This window comes from Equus quagga, chromosome 2 (genome assembly GCF_021613505.1).
Source record: "Equus quagga isolate Etosha38 chromosome 2, UCLA_HA_Equagga_1.0, whole genome shotgun sequence".
Taxonomy (NCBI): Eukaryota; Metazoa; Chordata; class Mammalia; order Perissodactyla; family Equidae; genus Equus; species Equus quagga.
In genome coordinates, this window is record NC_060268.1 from 170,222,024 (window position 1) to 170,243,390 (window position 21,367).

General features: G+C 36.4%; 1 protein-coding gene across 1 annotated transcript in view; it reads right to left on the reverse strand.

Annotated features, from left to right (window-relative positions):
• The window catches only part of PDZD8 (PDZ domain containing 8), an 84,232-nt gene that overhangs the window by 22,550 nt on the left and 40,315 nt on the right, over window positions 1-21,367 (reverse strand). Inside the window, exon 3 of the mRNA XM_046649514.1 lies at window positions 17,159-17,261. Coding sequence (XP_046505470.1) covers window positions 17,159-17,261 — 103 coding nt within the window. The remainder of the gene's footprint in view (window positions 1-17,158; window positions 17,262-21,367) is intronic.

Below are 21,367 nucleotides of genomic sequence, written 5' to 3' on the forward strand. Positions count from 1 at the left end.
TTTCCCCTCTTTAAAAACTGCTACCACCTAGTGTTGTCCTGGCTACCTAATTCCTATTACTCTAGAAAAGTGCACTATTCTTGTCGATGGGGCCTCTGGCTGGGTAAACGTCCTAAGCAGGGATAGAATTAGAAGAACAAGTACAGAGATTCTAAAAACAATTAGCTTACAAATTGAAGTTTTTGAAAATACATGCCTGGAAAATAGAACTATTTGTTTATGCTACCAAATACCATGAATATCCTGGGATTATTCAAATTTTTAAAATGGTCTTCAAAAATCATTCTATTAGTGTAGCATCCAAACATTTCTGTCAGAAGGCCACTTGGATTTACCAACTTTGGTCACCGTGTTCATTAGAATATAATACACCTTTCGTCTAAGTAACCAAAACTCTACATGCTAAGGATTTCTGGAAGGTGACTAAAAATCATCGTTTTGATGGGCCATTTTACAGATCACCTTTACTTGGCTTGCTTTGGGATTTCACAATTGAACACTGAATAAAAGGGACCCAGGCAATTATGACTAGAGTATTAAAGATTTATCCCCAAACTCTGAATTATAATTGAGAGGTCAAGATTTCTAAACTAGAACTTTTTTTTTTAAACTAGAACAACTTTCATATTAAATAAGTTACTGAGCTGCTTGCAAGGGGAATATTTCTATATGCAACAAACTAGGCACAGAATGTGTTAGACGTGTAACTTTCTGGTCATCTCACTGAACATCAGATGTCAGATCAATCTGTTTATGGATAGAGGGCACAAATTACTGCCAGGCCAGAGACCAGTAGCTTACTCTCCATCTCAATTAGAGGCAGTAACAAGGCTGCTTCTAGGGCCAGATTTCATATTTCACCATCCATCACGTTTAAAAATCACAACCACAACGACGAGCCACTGGCTCCATTAGCGCCATACTAAACACACACAAGGAGAAGCAAATGTTCCTGTTCCTATTATTCTCTTCCCTTCCTCCCCTTTCTTCCTTTCCCTCTCTCTCCCATATACGTATAAACACACTTCAGTATACAGTAACACAAGCAACATTTGGCTCAATTCTGAAGTGACTGAGTTAGAACTAGAGTACTATTACTCAATTTCTGCTTATAAAGAATATTTCAATAATTTGTAATTCTAAGAAGTTAATAAGACAATTTCTAGGTTCTAGAATGAAAAAGGAAACACATATGAAAAGAAAGAAAATACTGAGTCTCTGAAGGGTCATTCTGTATCAGTCTAACCTACTTTTAAGCACAGGTAGTTTTAACAACACAGAAGAGGCAAACTGAAATAGTTCATGTAGGATAGAGTCAACTACTCGGTAACTCTCTATGTTGCTGCTTCCAAGGACTCAACTACATTCTCAACACCTTCCACTCAGGTCCCTCACTCTAACAGAAAAAAGGAGATACTGTATTTATTAGCTATCTTCTTTAGAACTGTCTCTTACCAGCAAAGAGGATTCACAATTTGGATGCACATGATCATACTGTCTTTTTCATGGAAAGTATAACTCTTGAAACAGACATATTGCAAATGTCTTGTTTTTATCTCTTGGTATAAAAGCTACTATCAACTCCCACAGAACTTTTCAAAGACCTGTCATTAAAGTTTAACCAATTTATAGTTTTTGTTTTTTTTAAAGATTTTATTTTTTCCTTTTTCTCCCCAAAGCCCCCCAGTACATAGTTGTATATTCTTTGTTGTGGGTCCTTCTAGTTGTGGCATGTGGGACGCTGCCTCAGCGTGGTCTGACGAGCAGTGCCATGTCCACGCCCAGGATTCGAACCAACGAAACACTGGGCCGCTTGCAGTGGAGCGCGCGAACTTAACCACTCTGCCACAGGGCCAGCCCCTAACCAATTTATAGTTTTAAATCAGAACAGTTCTTAAACTCATAAGCCGGCTAAACGAAAAAGAATCTGTCAGGTAAAGAGAAGTGCATTGCAGAAGTAAATTTTCATGCCCCCTGTCCCAAATGATGACAAAAATTATTTTTTAAAAAAAGTTCTTAAAGAAGCATATTTGAATAGTACAGGGTATAAATCCTAAATTCTCTCACACGGGTTTTACATGTAAACATTTTCTTTGTCAGCAGAATAACTAAATTTTCAGTAATTACCTCTTAAAGGATAGTTAAAAAAAAAACAACAACCCACTGCAATCAGCCCCTCCTTAGCACCAGGGCAGATTCAAAATTCTCTTTTGAAGGAAAAAACTGGAATGTCTGGGATGGCTTTGTATTCAATGTTGGGTCTGAATGCAGGCTCTAATGTTTGCTAGTTTTGTGATCTCAGGCAAGTGATTCAGCCTCTGTCAGTTTTAACTGTAAAACGGGAATACTAATGTTTAATACACTGGGTTGTTCTCGAGATTAAACAAAACTACGGAAATAAATTTCTAGCACAATCCAGGCAGTTCCATTATTACTCCTCAGGTGGACTAGAAAGACTTCTTTCTGGAGTGAAAATACAAGTGAGGCCCCTCAATCTTCAAAACAGAATGCCGGCATGGCCGTCTGATAACCTGGTCTCTAAAGCAACTGGATGGTAAATTGGGACTGCATCCTTTGCTTTTCTAATCTAAGAGACAGCAAGGATCTAGAAATATACCGAAAAAGTAAGGTCCATTACACAAATACAACTGATCTAAGAGATCTAAAGAACAAAAATGATCCTCTGCCGAGGTTGAAAGGCTATTTATTAGGATAGTAATCACATCCAAATGATTACCTTGTAATACACTTAGGTTTCTTCTCTCTCGTTTTAAATCTGAGTGAAGTCTCCATTAATGTTTTGCTTTGAAAGTAATTTAAATTTAAATTTAAATTTAATTTAAAATACAACCATTCCAGTGAAATAAAAAGCTCTGAAAAGTATCCAAACCCTGAGGTTGCCATGGAAACCAGAGAGTAGAACACTTTTGCCCTTTTTAATTCCTTTGTGAAATAGAAACAGCTCTGATTCTGAATCACCAAGTCAACCCTCAGCTTCATATATTAGCTTTGTACTTCTGCAGGGTAATTTACATCTTACTAAGGAATTGTGAGAACCTTAGGGACAAAGTGTTTTGTATAACTTTTTATCTTAAAATAATTTCAAACTTACAGAAAAGTTACAAAAACAGTACAAAGGATTTCCATTTATCCTGAACCCAAATTTCCCAACTGTTAACATTTTGCCACATTTGTTTCTCTGTCTCTGTGTATTTTTTTCTGAACCATTTGAAAATAAGGTGCAGACATGATCCTCCCTTACCTCTAAATTTTTAAGTGTGTATTTTCTAACAAAGACATTTTCTTATATAACCACAGCACAATGAGCAAAGTCAGAAAATTAACAGTGATACATTACGATTATCGAATGTACAAACTTTATTCTAGTTGGAATGCAATTTTGAAATATTTACCAATAGCCTTTTATTTCTGCATAATCTTTGACCAAGGAATCACTTAGATCAGGAGTTAGCCAAACAGCCTGTGGGCTTGGTTTTTTTTTTTTTGGTGAGGAAGATTCGCCCTGAGCTAACATCTGTGCCAATCTTCCCCGACTGTGTACGTGGGATGCCTCCACAGCATGGCTGACAAGTGGAGTAGGTCTGCAACCGGGATCTGAACCTGTGAACCTGGGCAGCCAAAGCGGAGTGTACAGAATTTTAACCACTTGGCCACGGGCTGACCTCCTATGGGCTGTTTTTAAAGAAGTTTTATTAGAAAACGGTCATGTTCATTTGTTTATGTATTGTCTCTGGCTGCTTTAGAGTTAAAACTTCAGAGATGAGTAGGTGTGACAGTGACTGTGTAGACTATAAAGCCTAAAACATTTACTATCTGTCCCTTTAAAGAAAAAGTATGGCAAACCCTGACTTACAGAACAAATGTGCACTGACATTACAGATTTCTTTACAACATCAAAAAACTGAAAAAAGGCTAAATACTCACCAATAGGTGATTGGTTAAATAAATTATGGTACATAGTAGAATATCATGTAGACATAAAAACAATGACACACATATATGGAGATAAAAATATGCCCTCAGTATATTGTTAAGTAGGAAAAAAGGCAGGTTATAAAGTACATGATCTCATTTTATTCTTTAATGAATGCATAAATACACCCTGTGAATAGTGTGTGTATGCTTGTCTTTATACAGTTCTTGTAAAACATTAACAGTGGTTTCTCTGGGTAGTGAGATTATGGTTGACTTTTGTAATTTCCTTTACAGCTTCCTGAATTTCTTTTATATGGGCACAAAGAATATAGCTCATATCAATTTCCAAACATATACCACTTTAATCTTATAGACATTGCTGACTGTATTGTTAAAATATGCAAGTTTCCTCAATTTTCACAAATGAGTGTATCAACACAAAAATTAAAACTCTGCTTCATGATATCTACTTCTTATGCTTAATGGTTTCCTACTTAGACTTCTGACAACATTCTCAGTCTTGATCAATTTACAAAAGATAATTCACATTCATTTAGAAAACAAGCCATCTGTCTACACTCTAAGAATTACTTGATAACCTTTAAAGAAATATAATGAATTACCCACAAGTAGTCTTATTTACAGTGATTAATAAAACATCCTTATCTTCCAGTATAGAGCATACTGTTTATATATAAACAGCTTTCAAATATAACTGCTATTTGTCTAGTACAATCGCATATCAATGTAAATCAACATGCTCACAAATTGGAAACACAGCTGTCCCCAAACCCACTTTAAACTCTATTCATGTTCAATGCTTAGGTGGAGAAATACACAACACCTTATGGAAATATGAAAAAGACTATGTAGGACATATGAATTAAGTGTTATTGTTGCTGCCCTTTCCACTTGCCAGTCTGAAGATAATAAAAATTTCAACCTAGTTTTACTTTTAGCCTATTCATTCTAAAGTACCTTCAATCAGTAAATGGTAGAACTTCACATTTACAGTGAAATGCAAAAGTGAGTGCTTGGGAGCCCGAACAGTTTAGTACCATGAACTACTTCCTAAATGTTCTAAAACTATATTAGTAATTACAAGTATCCAGGCTCTTTTCCCAAGCTATGACATTAACACTCTTTATTGCTAAGAAATTCTTAATTTATCTTAAACCTTCATGAAATTTAAATGTTTGTCCATGCTTTATTCTCAGTTGAGATGGGCAGCAGCTGGCTGATCTCCATCCTTCTTATAACAGCCCTTAAACTTGCTGATATTCTTAAAAGTTACTATTTGGGCCTCTTGTCTTTAAAAAACCACATCTCCCATGGTTGAGGAAGCTATTCCCTTGTTTTCCTCACCTTGTTACAGGAAAGATTTAAAAGGGAGTTGGAGAGGAGGGGCAGGGGATTTATAAGGATACACAAAATATCAGATAGCACTAAAAACACAGGGGCAAAAGAGGTGGCATTTAGGTCAAGTTCAATAATAACAGTTACTATGTGCCTCATACTGTGCTAAGTGTTTTACAGACATTTAACCCATATCCCATTACTATTATTTCTGGTTTACAGATTATGAAATAACTTGTTCATAGTCAGAGAACCAGAGTGGAAGAAGGCAGATTTGAATCCACCATTCATGGAGATGATATAGTAATTAAGAATATCAGCTCTGGAGTCACACTGCCTGGGTTTGCAAACTGTCTTTACCATCTGCTACCTGGGTGATTTGGGCAAGTTACTTTCTGACTGTGTGTCTCAGTTTCCTTATACGGAATGGAGATGATAATAGTGCCTATTCTCATGGGGTTGTTATGAGAATTATATGGTTAACACATATAAAGTCTTAAAATCATGACTGGTAGAGAGAAATTGCTCATCTTGTTAATTGCTCCTACCACTGGACTGAATACCTATGGGCAGGGAGTTATTATACTACTGCAGGATCTCTGATAACACCTTCCTAACACTTTCCTAAATTGTTTATTTCCTAGTTCTGCATCCTGCACTGAGTGTATGACTCAGAAAACGAGCTATTTGACTAAGTGGATTTCTATGGGGAAGTGCTACTGTGCCTTGAATAGGACATTTTAGTTCATGACAAAGTATAGACTGAATCAGTTTTACTTGGATCACCATCAACTGGAGGGTCCTGAGAAACATAATCCAAAAATAATATTTGTTTCATTAATATTATGTCCTTAACTTTTGCTCAAAATCTCTTTAAAAAAATATTTAGTGTCTGACTACTTCATTGTGAAAGTGTCAAAAATGACTTTAGTGGAGCCATTTTAAAATGGAGTTGGAACTGCCTTTCCAGAGAAACTGCTTTGCTGTCTTGAACCTTCAACTGGGCCAAATCTTGGGATCAGGGCCAAACTGACAATTGTTTTACAAGCAATTGTTTGAGAAGCCAGCAGGAGAACTGACATCCTGATCACAAAGACTGAGGACTGTGGACTCTCTGAAGATAGAATCAATAGTCAATGTTTAGCCAAGACCAGCTCTCTGTCTCTAATTCCAATTAAAATCTTCGGAATGCAACCTCCCTCCTTTGCCTTTCAAAGCCCCCGACTTACTCCCTTACTATCTGGGTTTCCACCTGAATCTTGCTCCCCGAACTGCAATTCTTTGATCCCAAATAGTCGTTTTGCCTCTTAAACTGGTTTCTCTTTTTGCAGGCTGACAAAACCGTTCTGCTTCTCTTTATTCTATTTGAGAAAAGATATCAAAAACAGAGCATATACACCAAATAAAGTGTTCAACTTATTAGGTAAGATGTTGAAATTTTAAATAACAGCACCAAAAATATAAACACAAAAACAAAAAACAGTAGATCAAGGCAGCACATAAAAAAAATTCCATCTCTGGACTGACCTTTGATAATCACTGTACCTCAAACCTGACGTGTCCAGAATGAGATCTTTCTCCTCTTCCTTCTCCCTCTTTGTGGCTCAGTCTTTCTGGCTTCCTCTTTCCCTCTCCAAAAACCCCTCCATTTCCAGTGGTATCCAAGCCACAGTGACTCTATTTTCCATTTTCATTGCCATCATTCTGGTACAGACTTTGATTATCCCTTACCTCCACTATTCCAAGTCTTTCCCTTGTCAAATCATCCTTGACTTTATCCATTTGCTGCCAGATTTGGTAAACATACTATTTACTACCTACCATATGCTGGGTACTACACTAGACATTTTAATATATAGAATCTCACTTATCCCTCACACAACCATGTGAAACACTATCAGTCCCATTTTATAGAGGAATTACGTACTTGTGGATGAGATGAGTTCGGGGACTTTGACTAAGATCATGCTGCCAAAAAGTGACCTAGCTAAGACTCAAATTCAGAGGCAAGTCTGTCTAAAGCAAGATTCTGATAAGCTCACTTTCATTCTAAAATCCTCCATTACTCCTACTGTCTTGGGGAGTAACAGCCAAACTTCTTAGTGCAGTATTTAACACTCTTCTACAAATGGTCCAACTCTTTTTATTCTTGTTTTGCATAATCTTCCTACACTACCGTATTCTTTAGCCAACCTGGATAACTCATTGTATCCTAAACACACTCAAATATTCTCACTCTTTACTTGGGTTTACGGCATGTCCTTCACTGTCACATCACAAAATCCTACCTACCCTACCATCAGAAATCCTACATATACTGTGAGGCTTAGCTCAAATGTCACCTCCTTAACATATTCTTTCCTGGTTTTCCCAAAAGAATACTATCTCCCCTTCATTGGAACCTCATAGTGCTTTATTCTGAAACTTAGAGCATTCATATGCTAACGGTAATATTCATGCTCATCATACTGTTGATCTTATTTCCTCATTGTTTATCTTCCTTGAAGGAAAAGACCATACTCATACTGCCTTATACCTCATACTCAGTTTCTTCTTTATCTTACTCACAGTGCCTTACAGTGATTTGATCTGGAGAGTTGATATTTCTATATTTTAACCTAAGTTCCCACTCTTTTCACAGTATTTCTCATACATAATAAACACACATAGAAAATACGAGACAGAGACCTGCATCCCTCATTTTTAACCAAGGTGAACTTTAAGAGTGGAAATGCTGCATAGGATTTACTACTAAAGCTCAAAGGCATTTAATTTATTTAAGAAACCAGAACATTATAACAGAACAATATATATGGTTAAAATTTCACTGAGTCCCTATTGTGCTTGCAAATATTATCAAATTCAACCAACCAGAGTTTTCATAAAAACTGACATTTTCACAAAAGCTTTATTTGCTTTAATCTTTCCCTTCCTTTTGATAAGATTAAGGCTGTAAATGGCAAATGGTTAAACAGGAGCACCAAAATGCTATCTGCAAGGCATCTGGCCTTAAACAAACACACCAAAATGCCAACTCTGAAACATCTAGCCTAATGTAATTTATAAATTTGTCTAAGATATTCTTACTTGAAATCACAGTGCCTTAGGGAGCTCTTCCAGATTCTTTGTTTGTACATTTGACAATATGTGGATAAAACTGAACAGATCATTCAGCAAGACCTCTAAAACTCTCTAAAACTAAAAGAGAAGTAAGACAAGTAAAATTTTACATCACAGTCAGTTTATTTAGGCTACACTGAATTACATACACGTAGAGTAAGAAGTTCTTTTGATGTTTTTAATAATGCCATTATACCATTTATGTATCATATCTGTAAACTAAAATATACACTCTAAAAACTAGGTTTTTCACAGAAGAAATATTGAGTAGTAAATCTCATTTTGTGCACTTTCTCAACCTAAACATTTTTTTTGGTCAAAACATACATCAGAGATAGCCTTGAAGGGAGAAAAAGAAAGAAGCATGACTAAGTCATGCTGAAACCTGAAAGTGTGAAATAAAAAGAGTTGAAGATAAATGGAGGCTCATGGCCAAGACACCCAGCTTGTCTTCTCAGAAACACTTACTGAATACCCACTAAATGCCTCGAGTGCTGTGAGCAACAACAATCATGGTATCTGCTGGAAAGGAAGATACTGGTGGAGATAACAGTGATAAAATTATCATAAAAATATAAATGTGACAAGTATTACCAAGGAGTTTCAATGCTCATTACAGGTGGTTTCCCAGCAGAATGATGATCGGTTGGTATATCACTTAGAGTCTAACAAGGAAACAGAAAACATCTAAGTATTTGAAACAGAGGAATTTTAAAGCAGAGAAATGGCTACTCAGTGATGGAAGAACTGAGAACAAAACAGGAGACAGTGAAGCAATTCAGACATTAGCAAGCAACCTTAGGCTGGAAGGACAAAGGGAGTAAGTGGTAGAAGGGAGAAGTGACTTTTGTAGAAGTCAGGGGCTGGAGCATCAAGGATAAGCTGAAGCATGGCAGGCCTGTCCTGTGAGAAGCATGGAGCCACGGAGGAGAAATAGCAGCCGCCAGACATGTTGTCTAAGGCAGAGGAGAAGAATACCCTCACTCCCCTAGTCCACTCCCATTTCCCACCCAGCTAAAAGTCGGCTGACAGTGAAGCCTTAGAAATACAGCCGGCAGAGGTCAGCCCTCTCTTGACATAGTGCGGGAGAAGGGCCCAAGAATGTATCTGAAGGCAAACAAGCTAAGGTCTGGCACAAGCAGAGATCTGAAGAATGGAGATAGGTACAGGTATGCATGTGGAGAAATATGCTGGGGGAAGGGTGCATATGTACAAAGGCTGTGTAGTGGACAGACGATGGCAAGTATAAACAAGTGAAATACGGGTAGCACAGCTAAAGCAGAATGGGAGGGCAGCAGGGAGGGCTAGAGAAAGATAGTGAACAGGTCTGGGAGGTATCTCACATCAAGTAATTTTCTTTATACTAGGAGCTATAAAAAGCCATTGAGAGATTTAGGGAGGCAATCAATAGAATAAGATTTCTATTTCAAAACAGATCACTTATCGGTCCCCTCCTCCTCGGAGGACATACACTGAACAACTACAATATGCCAGGAATTCCATTAGGTGCAGGACACATAGCATAAAAAGAATATAGAATATTTGTGCGCCTGCAAAGTCCACCAGGAAGTATGTAGTGTGCAGTACTATCAAAGACCTTTTAAGCATCCTTCTTTTAGTATTTACCATCTGATTAGCATCAGGGACACGAGATTTATCTTCAGAACCCCACAGACTTAGTTCCTTGCTCAGTAAATTTACTGATCATCCTATTACTTAGTTTTTGTATTTATATGCTTCTATTAATCATTCACTCACCTTTGTCTTTTCAGCTGAAGAATTTTTTCCCATCCATTTATCTTTATATGGCTATCTCATTTCTGTGTTTATTTTAGCTCTTTCTCCCCACCTTATCCAGCTGTTATAAATTTCTTGTATTACAAAAACCAGAAATGAACAAATAATTCTTTCTGTGAGAATTTCATGGTTTTTAAATAAGTATATTCATTTTGTGATACCCATTCTCATGAAAAGCTGAATTTCTTGTTATGGAGGCACTATGACATAGTGTCTATTTCTTTTAGGATCCTAGATCACATATATTTTAAGCATAGTTTGGAATTCTTTCTAACATACTTGACCTGAGAGCTCTTTCTTCATTTTGTACCTCTTAACTTGGCACATCTTAGAAAAGTTTAGTGCCACGTGCAAATCTGAATATTATATTATACGTTTCTTCTTCTAAGTCTGTGCTCCAATAAAGTAGCCACTAGCCCATGTGGCTACTGAGCACTTGAAATGTGACTAGGATGAATTGTGATGTGCTGTAATTGTAAAATATGCACCAGATTTCAAAGACTTTGCATAAAAATAAAATAATTTTTATGCTGATTACATGTTGAAATGACAATGTTTTGGGTCTACAGGTCAAACAAAACATTACTAAAATTAAGTTCACTTGTTTATTTTTACTTTTTAAAATGTGGCTATGAGAAAATTTAATTACCTAAGTGGTGTGCATTTTATTTCCATTGGACAGTGCCATTTTAGATCATTTGTGAAAAGTGATCAAAGTCCTGGACTCAATCATTCAGGATATCATACCTGGTCATCTTTACCCTGTTTCCCATATCCTTAAGGCAGATCCATCTGCGACAAGATATTCTCCTAGTAATTAGATGATTTGAGAACCTTTAGAAGAGATTTTTATCAAAAGCTTTCTGAAAGTTGAAAATGCACTTACTGTTTCCATTTCTTCTACACACTTGTTTAGCATCTTCATATTAGACAGGCCCTATACACTGTATTTTCTTCCAACTGTTTCAACCAAGTGTTTCCTGTATTCAGTTGCCTTAACCTTTACTCTAGAAGTAAAGGAAGACTCACTGGGCTCTATAATAAGGTAGACTGTCTCTGAATCAGGCTCAACCTTGGGCAATTGATTCAAACATGGCTTAAAACATGGCTGATCTTATTATGAAGGCCCTTCCATTCAAATCCTATCTCCTCATAGTTTCAGAGCTCTCTTTGCCTCTCCTCTAAAATGATTTCACTAACACCACTCTCAAACTGTCTCCTAATTATCAGAATACCATTCACAATCCAGTTTTTGTTAGAGGTAGTAGAATTTAATGGAACAAGTATAGATTCTATAGGCAGAAGACTTTGGCTCTTTGTATATGGCAAAAGTATTTCACAGACTAAAGTGTTACATGTTACATATTTGACTTGCATGTCTCTTTTTATATATTGACTGTAGTTTTTACAAAGTAGACATCATCTGCTCAAAGCTCTTTAATTGTTATGGGTGTGTTTAAACAGAAAAATGAAGGGAGACTGATAACGAAAGATGAAGTCCAGAATCTAGGAGGTGAATTCTTCTGACTTTATAATTTGGGGTACAGCTGACCCTAACAAAAGCCCTTCTTATAGCCAGTCGCAAGTTGCCAGCTGACATCATATAACCCTCTGAAAAGAATATACTCATTCTGATTAAGAGTTCCAAATTATCATTTATGGATTCTCCCCAACTGTAACTGAATGCTCTTCAGGGATTTATTACTTACTTTTCAACAGATCTGAAATATCTTGACATCTCCTAATGCACCACAGTTCCCTCTGGTATCTGCATCGTGGGCTACACAAGACATGAAGTGCTTCTGCTTTTATTTATACTGAACATATGATTGATCCAGTATCTCTCTTCTGCCCATGTACTGTATATTTAGGAACCCAGCAGATTCCTTTCTAATTCCTTCTCTACTTCAAAACAGGAAGAAATCCATATTCTTCCTTCCTCTTTGATAGTGACATATTTATGCTAATGTAGTGATTTAATAGTTATTTGGATTTTTAACCTTCTCTCTCTAATTATAGAAGAAAAGACAAGTCTCTTATGAAAAAGAACTGCTATCAAGTGTCTGACAGTAGAGTGCGGTATGTTGGAAGGAGAGGGAGTAGGGTCAGCATCAGAAAATGTACATAAAAAAGCTTGTTTTCAAAATTAAAACTCTTTTCATCTTTTTATTCAGAATGGAGAACAAGGGAAAGAGCCAGACAGGACAGCTGGGTGCCAACTGGTCCCCACTGCCTCTTCCTCTACCCCAGAACTCTCAGATTCAGAGGTTCCACAGCTGATTTTCGTGGTGCCTTCTCTTCTCCCCAAATAGCCTCAAGCCTTCCAGGTTGCACAAAGAATAAAACAGTCTGTTTGAAGAATCAAGTGACAGTGTGGACAACTGATAGAAGACACAGACATAGGCATAGGCAGGTTAGCTGAAACAGGTAGAGAGAGAATAAGAGAAAAGAATATTTACTGACAACCTATTTTATGTCTGGAACTAAAGGTAAAAGCAAGTGGGTGGTCAATGGTGAAGGAACTCTAATTCTGGGAGAGTAAGACTCAGGATCTCTCTCTCTCTTTAAAACCATGTGTATTTATGTGACATTTATGTGCTCTGTTTGCTTCACCATGTACACAATAATGATTACGTGTGCTTTAATATGTTTATATGTCAGATTAATTTTATTGTGAATTTTATTTGATAAGCACTTAAATTATAGACGATATATAGTTGTTTCCATAGTTTTCTACTGAAATATCATGGCCTGAAACTTTTTTAAAATCTGAAAACTCCTTTAATTTGCTCCTTAGTGAAAGGGAGGCAAATTATCATCCTAAATCTGCATAGCACTATGGACTGAAATAAATCATAAACTGCCTTGTCTCTTTTGGTGTGGGCAAACATTTTTTTTTTTTTTTAAGATTTTTTTTTTTATTTTTTCCTTTTTCTCCCCAAAGCCCCCGGTACATAGTTGTATATTCTTCGTTGTGGGTTCTTCTAGCTGTGGTACGTGGGACGCTGCCTCAGCGTGGTTTGATGAGCAGTGCCATGTCCGCGCCCAGGATTCGAACCAACGAAACACTGGGCCGCCTGCAGCGGAGCACGCAAACTTAACCACTCGGCCACGGGGCCAGCCCCTGGGCAAACATATTTTTAGTATTAACTTTGTCACCTCTTGCAAGATGATCCTTTAATTTTTGTTTGAGCCTAACATACAATTTATTCTCACCTCCGCATTTTATGGGATTCCCATAAGGAATCTGTTTTTATTTATTATTTTTAAAGACCCCACCACAAAGTACCTCATTTATCCTACGAGGTCTTTTATTTTGCAAATGAGCTAATAAGCAAGGCACTGATCTGAGTGTCTGATTTTGCTCCAAACTTTCTTGGATTTCTAATAAGGTAGCAAGTTAGCTTTATGCAGGCTATTTGTTATTCTTTTCAACTATTCCCTGATATCCCAATTTAAGAAAAATTCCTTTAAAAATAAAGTCATCAAATACATTTGAATTGGGTTTTTTTGCAGCAAGATCATCAACTAGCCACCTAAATGGCATCCATTATCTTTTCCCCTTGCCTTCTACTTCTACAAAGGCTGAAAAACGCAATGATTCCCCATATTTCCTTGCTGCTAGGAGAGATGATCTGACTCAGTTCTAGCCAATGAGCTATAAGTGGAAATCCCTGGGAGAAGATTCCAGGAAAGCATTTAAAAAGCACAAAACCTGACTGACATGTGCCTTTGGCATGCCTTAGACCTCACTCTTTTTCTTTAAAAAGTGGATCCCTAGGAGCACATTAGACATCTTGCAACTGTGAGGACAAAAACCCCATGCTAAGGATGATGGAGGAGGAAGCCAATAAGAACCAGGCTCCTTGATTACAGTACTGTTGAGCTGCCATACTATCCCAGGGCTTATCATACAAGACACATCTTTTTTACTTAAGTCACCATTCATTAGACTGTGGTAATACTTGCAGCTAACATATTACAATTAATCTATCTCCACTTCCCAACATTTGCGCAAGTATTACAAATCTAAAGCTTTCCACTTATTACTGATCTTACCCTATTAACAGCATGATAAGGTACATTACAATGCTTTAAAAACTCAAAGGCACATTTAAGATATGGAAGGAATTAAGTTTCTTTCATTCTGCATATTCACTGAAATTAGTGGCTAACTTCACTGAATAAATTTCAACATTTAAAAAACTGATTTAAACCTGAAGATTATATTTATACAAAGATAGCTTCTAAGCTCATCGTATACTTTAGCATACTTTTTAATGATGCTTTTCTATCCAAATTTGCTATATCCCAAATCATCAAATCTTACTCTGCAATGCTTTACATGGTCTTGAAGAACACTCTAATTCTGCTCCCTAGAGTTATTAAATTCAGACATATGTAATTTAATGCCTGGAGACACTTAACTTCTGCTGACATTTTTGACACCAAATGTAATTAGTAACCTAGAATTCTTTCTCCACAACTACCTATGACATATGCAAAGATCTAAAATTATGACTCAAGACTGAAGTCTCACTAACCTTTGATATAAAATATTAAAGCTGCCTAATCTCATATCTTCAGAAACATAATAAAGGAAACTGAAAATGCCAAAAGCAATGGCAAGTTATGACCATTTCATATCCAGACAAAACAATAATGCTTTTTCATGTATTTATGTATTTCAGAACAAACTGTAAAACTGGTTATTTTATTCCTGAGGAGTTGCTTGTAAATTGCTTGAGATATAACTTAAACGGAAGTTGGGGCATGAGCAACCACCCAAGAAAGGGATACTTTCCTAAAAACCACTATTTTGACTATGTCATTCCCATGCTCAAAATCTTCAACAGCTCCCTACTTCTTTCGTAAATTCAAACTGATGGGTCAGCCCATCTTCCCTTTCTGGCTTTATTTCCCCCTACTTTCCCACCCTGATCAAAATTACTCTATTTGTTCCAAAAGAATTTGACACTGCTTAATTTTTATTTAAGGATCTTCACAACAATTATTACATAAACAAACTGGAAACAATTTAAAAGTCAAAGGAACATCCATAAAAATAGCACATAACCACTAAAAGTCATACTCTTCAAGAGCACGGCAATATGCTTATTACAGACCTATTTAAAAAACTGAGAATTGTGACTATTTTAAAAAATGCTACAAAGAGTAACAGACTAATCTAGAAATACCAAAAAGCACTACAACTATAATAGTATATTACTACTATAAAACAGCTAGGTGATACAGTTTAAAAATATCTATTCACTAGCATAATAAAGACAAAATAGAGAAATAGTTTTCCCAAATATTGGATACAAATAATAATCATAGAATTGGTTACACTGCCATAAAGAGTTAAATGTGATAGAAATAAATATCTAAGTTATTAAATACATCTTTAAAGAATACAACTATAATTTATGTCTACAAAAAAACTACTGATATGCTAAATAGATTTTTTTTTTTTTTTTTTTTTTTTGCTGAGGAAGATTCACCCTGAGCTAACATCTGTGCCAGTCTTCCTCCATTTCCTCGGCTGTTGCCTAAAGTAATCAACACCTCCCCTAAGTGCCACCTAACTGATCTCTCTTTAGGTTTACTCTTGTCCTCCTACAATCCTTCTCTATACAGGCAGAAAAATTTTTATGAAATGTACACAAGTTCATGTCACTCCTCATCTTAAAACTCTCCAGCCACAAACAATAACATACAAACTCCTTACCCACAAGATTAGGCATGACTCTTACTTCACTTATCATGCTCTAGCTATACTAGCCTTCCTCTTCTTTTTTTTTTTGGTGAGGCAGATTAGCCCTAACAACTGCTGCCAATCCTCCTCTTTATGCTGAGGAAGACTGCCCTCGGCTAACATCTGTACCCATCTTTGTCTATTTTTTATGTGTGGGACGCCTGCCACAGCATAGCTTGATAAGGGATGTGCAGGTCCATACCTGGGGTCCAAACCTGCGAACCCCAGGCGGCCGAAGTGGAGCATGCAAACGTAACCACTACGCAACCAGGGCGGCCCCTATACTAGCCTTCTTTTTGTTCCTCAAATACACCTGCTTTCACACATCTGCTGCTCCCTTTGCTTGAAATGCCTTCTACTCCCTCATTCCCCCAAAACTCTCCAAATGGCTCACTCTTCTTCATGATTCAGGAATCTCCAGTGCGAGGTTGTCAGCTTTAGCAAATAAAAATAGAGGACATACTTATACTAAAAAAATTATTCATTGTTTTTCTGAAATTCAAATTTAACTGGGCGTTCTGCTCCAGTGTCATGGGCTGGCCAGTCTGTTCCAGTTTCACCTCTTTAGAGGGCTTCCCTATTATCACCAGATCTAAAGAGTCTCCTTTGTCATAACCCTATTTTCTTCACAGTACACAGTCAATCTCTGGAAATTACTTTGTTCACTTCTTTGGTTTACTCATTTACTGCTATGTTCTACCTCCATCCTATAATGTGTGGTTCATCTCCCCTCTCTTCTAACCCTCACACCAAACCTCTACCCTGTACTAGCACCACAAAAACAAGGTCTTTTCTTGTCTTGAACTGTCTCCTCAGCATCTAACAGAACGCCTAGTAAAAAGTAAGCACTCATAAAATATCTGCTGAATGAATGAATGCTCTGAATTTACATGCTTTCTAAGGTGTTTAGAATTAGTTTCTTCCAATTCCATAACCGTGAAACAATTTTAGAGTTCTGGCAGGAAACTTAGTCAGATTAAGTTTCTTACACAAGGAAGCGATCTGAATACTATTATTTTATGTGATTCATTTTATTACTGATGTTGTACTGCAACAAGACAAATAAATAATAGATGTTCATAATTATTTGCACATGACCAAAAATAACTCTAGGAATATAGAATATTAATAAAAGCATGCTTATAGAATACAAACTTTACACAGATGTAAAACTATGCAAATCCATTTTACCGTCTTAATAGAACTCCTTTGTTTTTCTTCCCAAACACCACTGCTCAATTCAAGTGTGCAATGAACATTTGCCTCTCTGTCATAGGATCCAAAAATGAGTAGCCTGTAGCATAAAAGTAAAACAAGGAGATTATATCAGTCATATGCATTAAAACTTTTCTTTCTGATCATTACACTAAGAAGTAATAAATTACTCCATTACTATCATAATTTTGGTAACAGAAAAAAAATTAAATCTTGGGACACCCTCTAGTGGAAAAGTGAAAAGCTAAAATCAGGCAAAATTCCAACATAAGCTTTTTCACCTGCTAAATCAAACAAACAGAAAGTAATCTATACTCATGAGGTCTACATGTAGTAGTAAGAGCTACAGATCTTCAGATCAGACTGTTGAACTTAAAAAATAAGTTGCAGAGTAATGCATATGATACCATCTCTGTAAAAATTAAACACACATAAAACAGTACAATATAGACACACACACACAGATACACTTCTCCATCTACTAATGTGACCTTAGGCAAGTTTTTTAACTTCTCCAAACCCATCTCCTCCTCTGGAAAACTCAGGGCAAAGACAGTACTTACCTCTTAGAGCTGGTGAGTAAAAGAAGACAAGGTATGGTAAGGCATTTAGCATAGTGCCCAGCAAACAGTAAGTGCTAAATAAATGTTTATTATTTCTATTATCTTGAAAACGACTGTCAAGGAATAATTGCACCACCTAATCTTACTGTTTAATATTCAGATCTAAAAACGAAATCTCAGGTCCAAATCTGAGATGCTATAAAGCAGTTTTTATTATTGAAGGAAAAAAATGTTACCCATATGTCTAACTTCTATACATATTATCTATTTTCTAAACCAGAATGCAAGTCTGCCAATGTGTTTCAGGAGTAAGCTTGAGAATAGCTTTAGCGTTACTCAATGTTTTGACTGCTATCCCCTTACTTTATCTCTGCATGAAGATCATGGTGGGTAGGAGTGAGAAAATGAAAGAAAAGTGCATAAAACACACTAGAGTAATATGAGAAAATTGTGTCCTAAGGTTGGAGATCTCAAGCAAATCATGTTCATACCTCACAAGCTCATAATCTGAATAGCCTGCATAAACTCATGGCAAAAAAAATCTCTAAATTTAAATAATTTTTAATCTTAAAAGGAAATTTAAACTTACTGCTTATCAACCTATTTCCAAACAGAAGGCAGGCCAAAAACATTAAGAAGATTCATAATTATAAAATACTAAGTTTAGAAAAACAAGATTTTCATTCGTCAGAGTTCTGCTGCCACCATCTGTTCAAAGGAGCAAACAACCCAAGGGCCCCTTGACCATCATGCAGAGAAGGCTGTGTACCAGCTAGTGCTCCCAAATTCCTAACAGATACTAAGCTTCAGGATTTAGGAATGAAAAAGCACAATTCCTGGAATTCTCCCCTGAAATCACAGACCTAAATATAGGAGAAGACAACATGAAAGCAAATTTTTGGGACCTTGGATTAGGCAATGGTTTCCTAAAATAGGACACAAAAAGCAAAAGTCCAGAAGAAAAAATAGATAAATGGGACTTCACCAAAATTAAAATTCTTGTGCTTCAAAGGACACCACCAAGTAAGTCAAAAGAAAATTCACAAAATGGGAGAAAATATTTCCAAATCATGTATCTCATAAGGGTCTAGTATAACCCAATTTAAGAGTGGACAAAGGATACGAATAGATATTTCTCCAAAGATCTGAAAATAGCCAATAAGCACATGCAAATATGCTCAACATCATTAGCTATCAGGGAAATGCAAATCAAAACCGCAGTGAGATACCACTACACACCCACCAGGATACAAGTATTGCTGAAGATGTGGAGAAACTGGAACCCTCAAACATTCCTGGAAGGAATGTAAAATGGTGCAGCCACTTTGAAAAATAGTTATGCAGTTCCTTAAAAAGTTAACATAGACTTGGGGCTGGCCCCGTGGCCGAGTGGTTAAGTTCGCGCGCTCTGCTGCAGGCGGCCCAGTGTTTCGTTGGTTCGAATCCTGGGCGTGGACATGGCACTGCTCATCAAACCACGCTGAGGCAGCGTCCCACATGCCACAACTAGGAGGACCCACAACGAAGAATATGCAACTATGTACTGGGGGGCTTTGGGGAGAAAAAGGAAAAAAATAAAAAATCTTTAAAAAAAAACAAAAAAAGTTAACATAGACTTAACATACGACCCAGCAACTCCACTCCCAGGTATATAACCAAGAGAAATGAAAGCATACATTCACAGAAAAATTTGGCATGAATGTTCATAGCAGCATATTCATAATAACCAAAAAGTGGAAAAAACTCAAATCAACTGATGAATGGGTAAATAAAATGTGGCATATACCTACAATGGAGTATCATTCAGCAATAAAAAGAAATGAAGTAATATACATGCTACAATAGAGATAAACCTTGAAAACATGCTAAGTGAATGAAAGAAGTCAGACACAAAAGACCACATACTGGATACCACTTATATGAAATATTTGGCACAGGTAATATGGAGACAGAAAGTAGACAAATGGCTACTTAGGGCTGGGGGAGGAGGAGGACTAAGGGAAATAGAGATTGGCTGCATTATAATGGGTATGGGATTTCTCTGAGTGTGACAAAAATGGTCTAAAATTAGATTGTGATGATGGTTGCACAACTCTGTGAAGATACTAAAATAGACCGAATCACATATTTTAAATGGATGAATTGTACAGTATGTGAACTATATCTCAATACAACTATTTTAAGAAAAAAGAATAATGAATGATCATAACAATAAATAGTGTACCATTAGGTTTATAGTAGAAGTTTCAAAGGTTTGTTACAAAAAGATATAATGATAAATGCTTGGTTTATCATTACTATGAATATATTGTCACAAGATTACATATTTCAATAAGTAAAAGTGATTTTTATGTGGTGTTGACATTTGATAACAGAAAACATTAAAAGAAGGGTATCTTAAAATAAATTCTAAATAAAAATCCTTTAAAATATTGAAAGAGAATACCACAAATATTTAATAGTTATCATTCTTAACAACAAAATTTTAAAGTACACAGAGCATTAACTGACCTATCCAAGAATCTTGATCTGTGTTTTGTGAAGAATATTCCAGATGTAGAAAACTTCATTTTGAGTTGATATTGAATGGAATATCAACTTTTGGAAGTACTGGAGAGTACTCCCAAAAACACCTTCAGATTAGGTGTTAGGTTACATGTTGCTTCAGATAATTTTCTTTCTTTTTGTTTTTGTTTCGTTTTTTGAGGAAGATTACCCTGAGCTAACATCTGCTCCCAATCCTCCTCTTTTTGCTGAGAAAGACTGGTCCTGAGCTAACATCCGTGCCCATCTTCCTCCACTTTACATGTGGGACGCCTGCCACAGCATGGCTTGCCAAGCAGTGCCATGTCCGCACCTGGGATCCGAACCAGCGAACCCCAGGCCCCCAAAATGGAACATGCAAACTTACCCACTGCACCACTGAGCCAGCCCCTAAGTTTATTTCTTTTTTAATGATGAAAATATTTTGTGATTGTCCTGAATTTGGTTTTGCCATTGAAAAGGATACTACTTCTATTAATTCTGATTTCAGATCAATTTCTGATTCTATGTCAGAGCATTCCATGACATTCACATCTTCTTCTCTTTACATTTCTTCTGTTAAAGTACTTACAAAGAGCTGTAGTCTATGGCAAATATTCAAATACTGGAAAAAGCCAGCAAACATTAGTACTCTAACAAAGTATGTCCTAGAAAAGTTAACAGCACTACACAGAAAGCATGAGTCTAAACTGTCAATTTAAGACTTATTTTGCTTACAAAACTTGTTATTTCTTGGGAAAAAAAATATTTCTTAGGATTTATATAAAGTATACTGTGTGCATAAACTTACCAATATTTAGTTTGTTTGCAAGAATGACTCACCATTAGCAACAGACACAGCAAATCTATAACCAAGACTGATTGCTTAGATCATGACTGTTTCTCTCCTACAAGCTCTAGATCTGGTTCCCAGGACACAATTCATATGTCACTGTTTCCTGGGCCTGTATTCGACTTGCAATCAGTGGATTCCTTCAACCAGTAATGACCCTATGACAACCATTAAGCTTTAAGTCTTACAGAAGAATTATAATACTTTCCTGATTTCTCGAATAGTATCTCTTGAGATTTGGAAAAA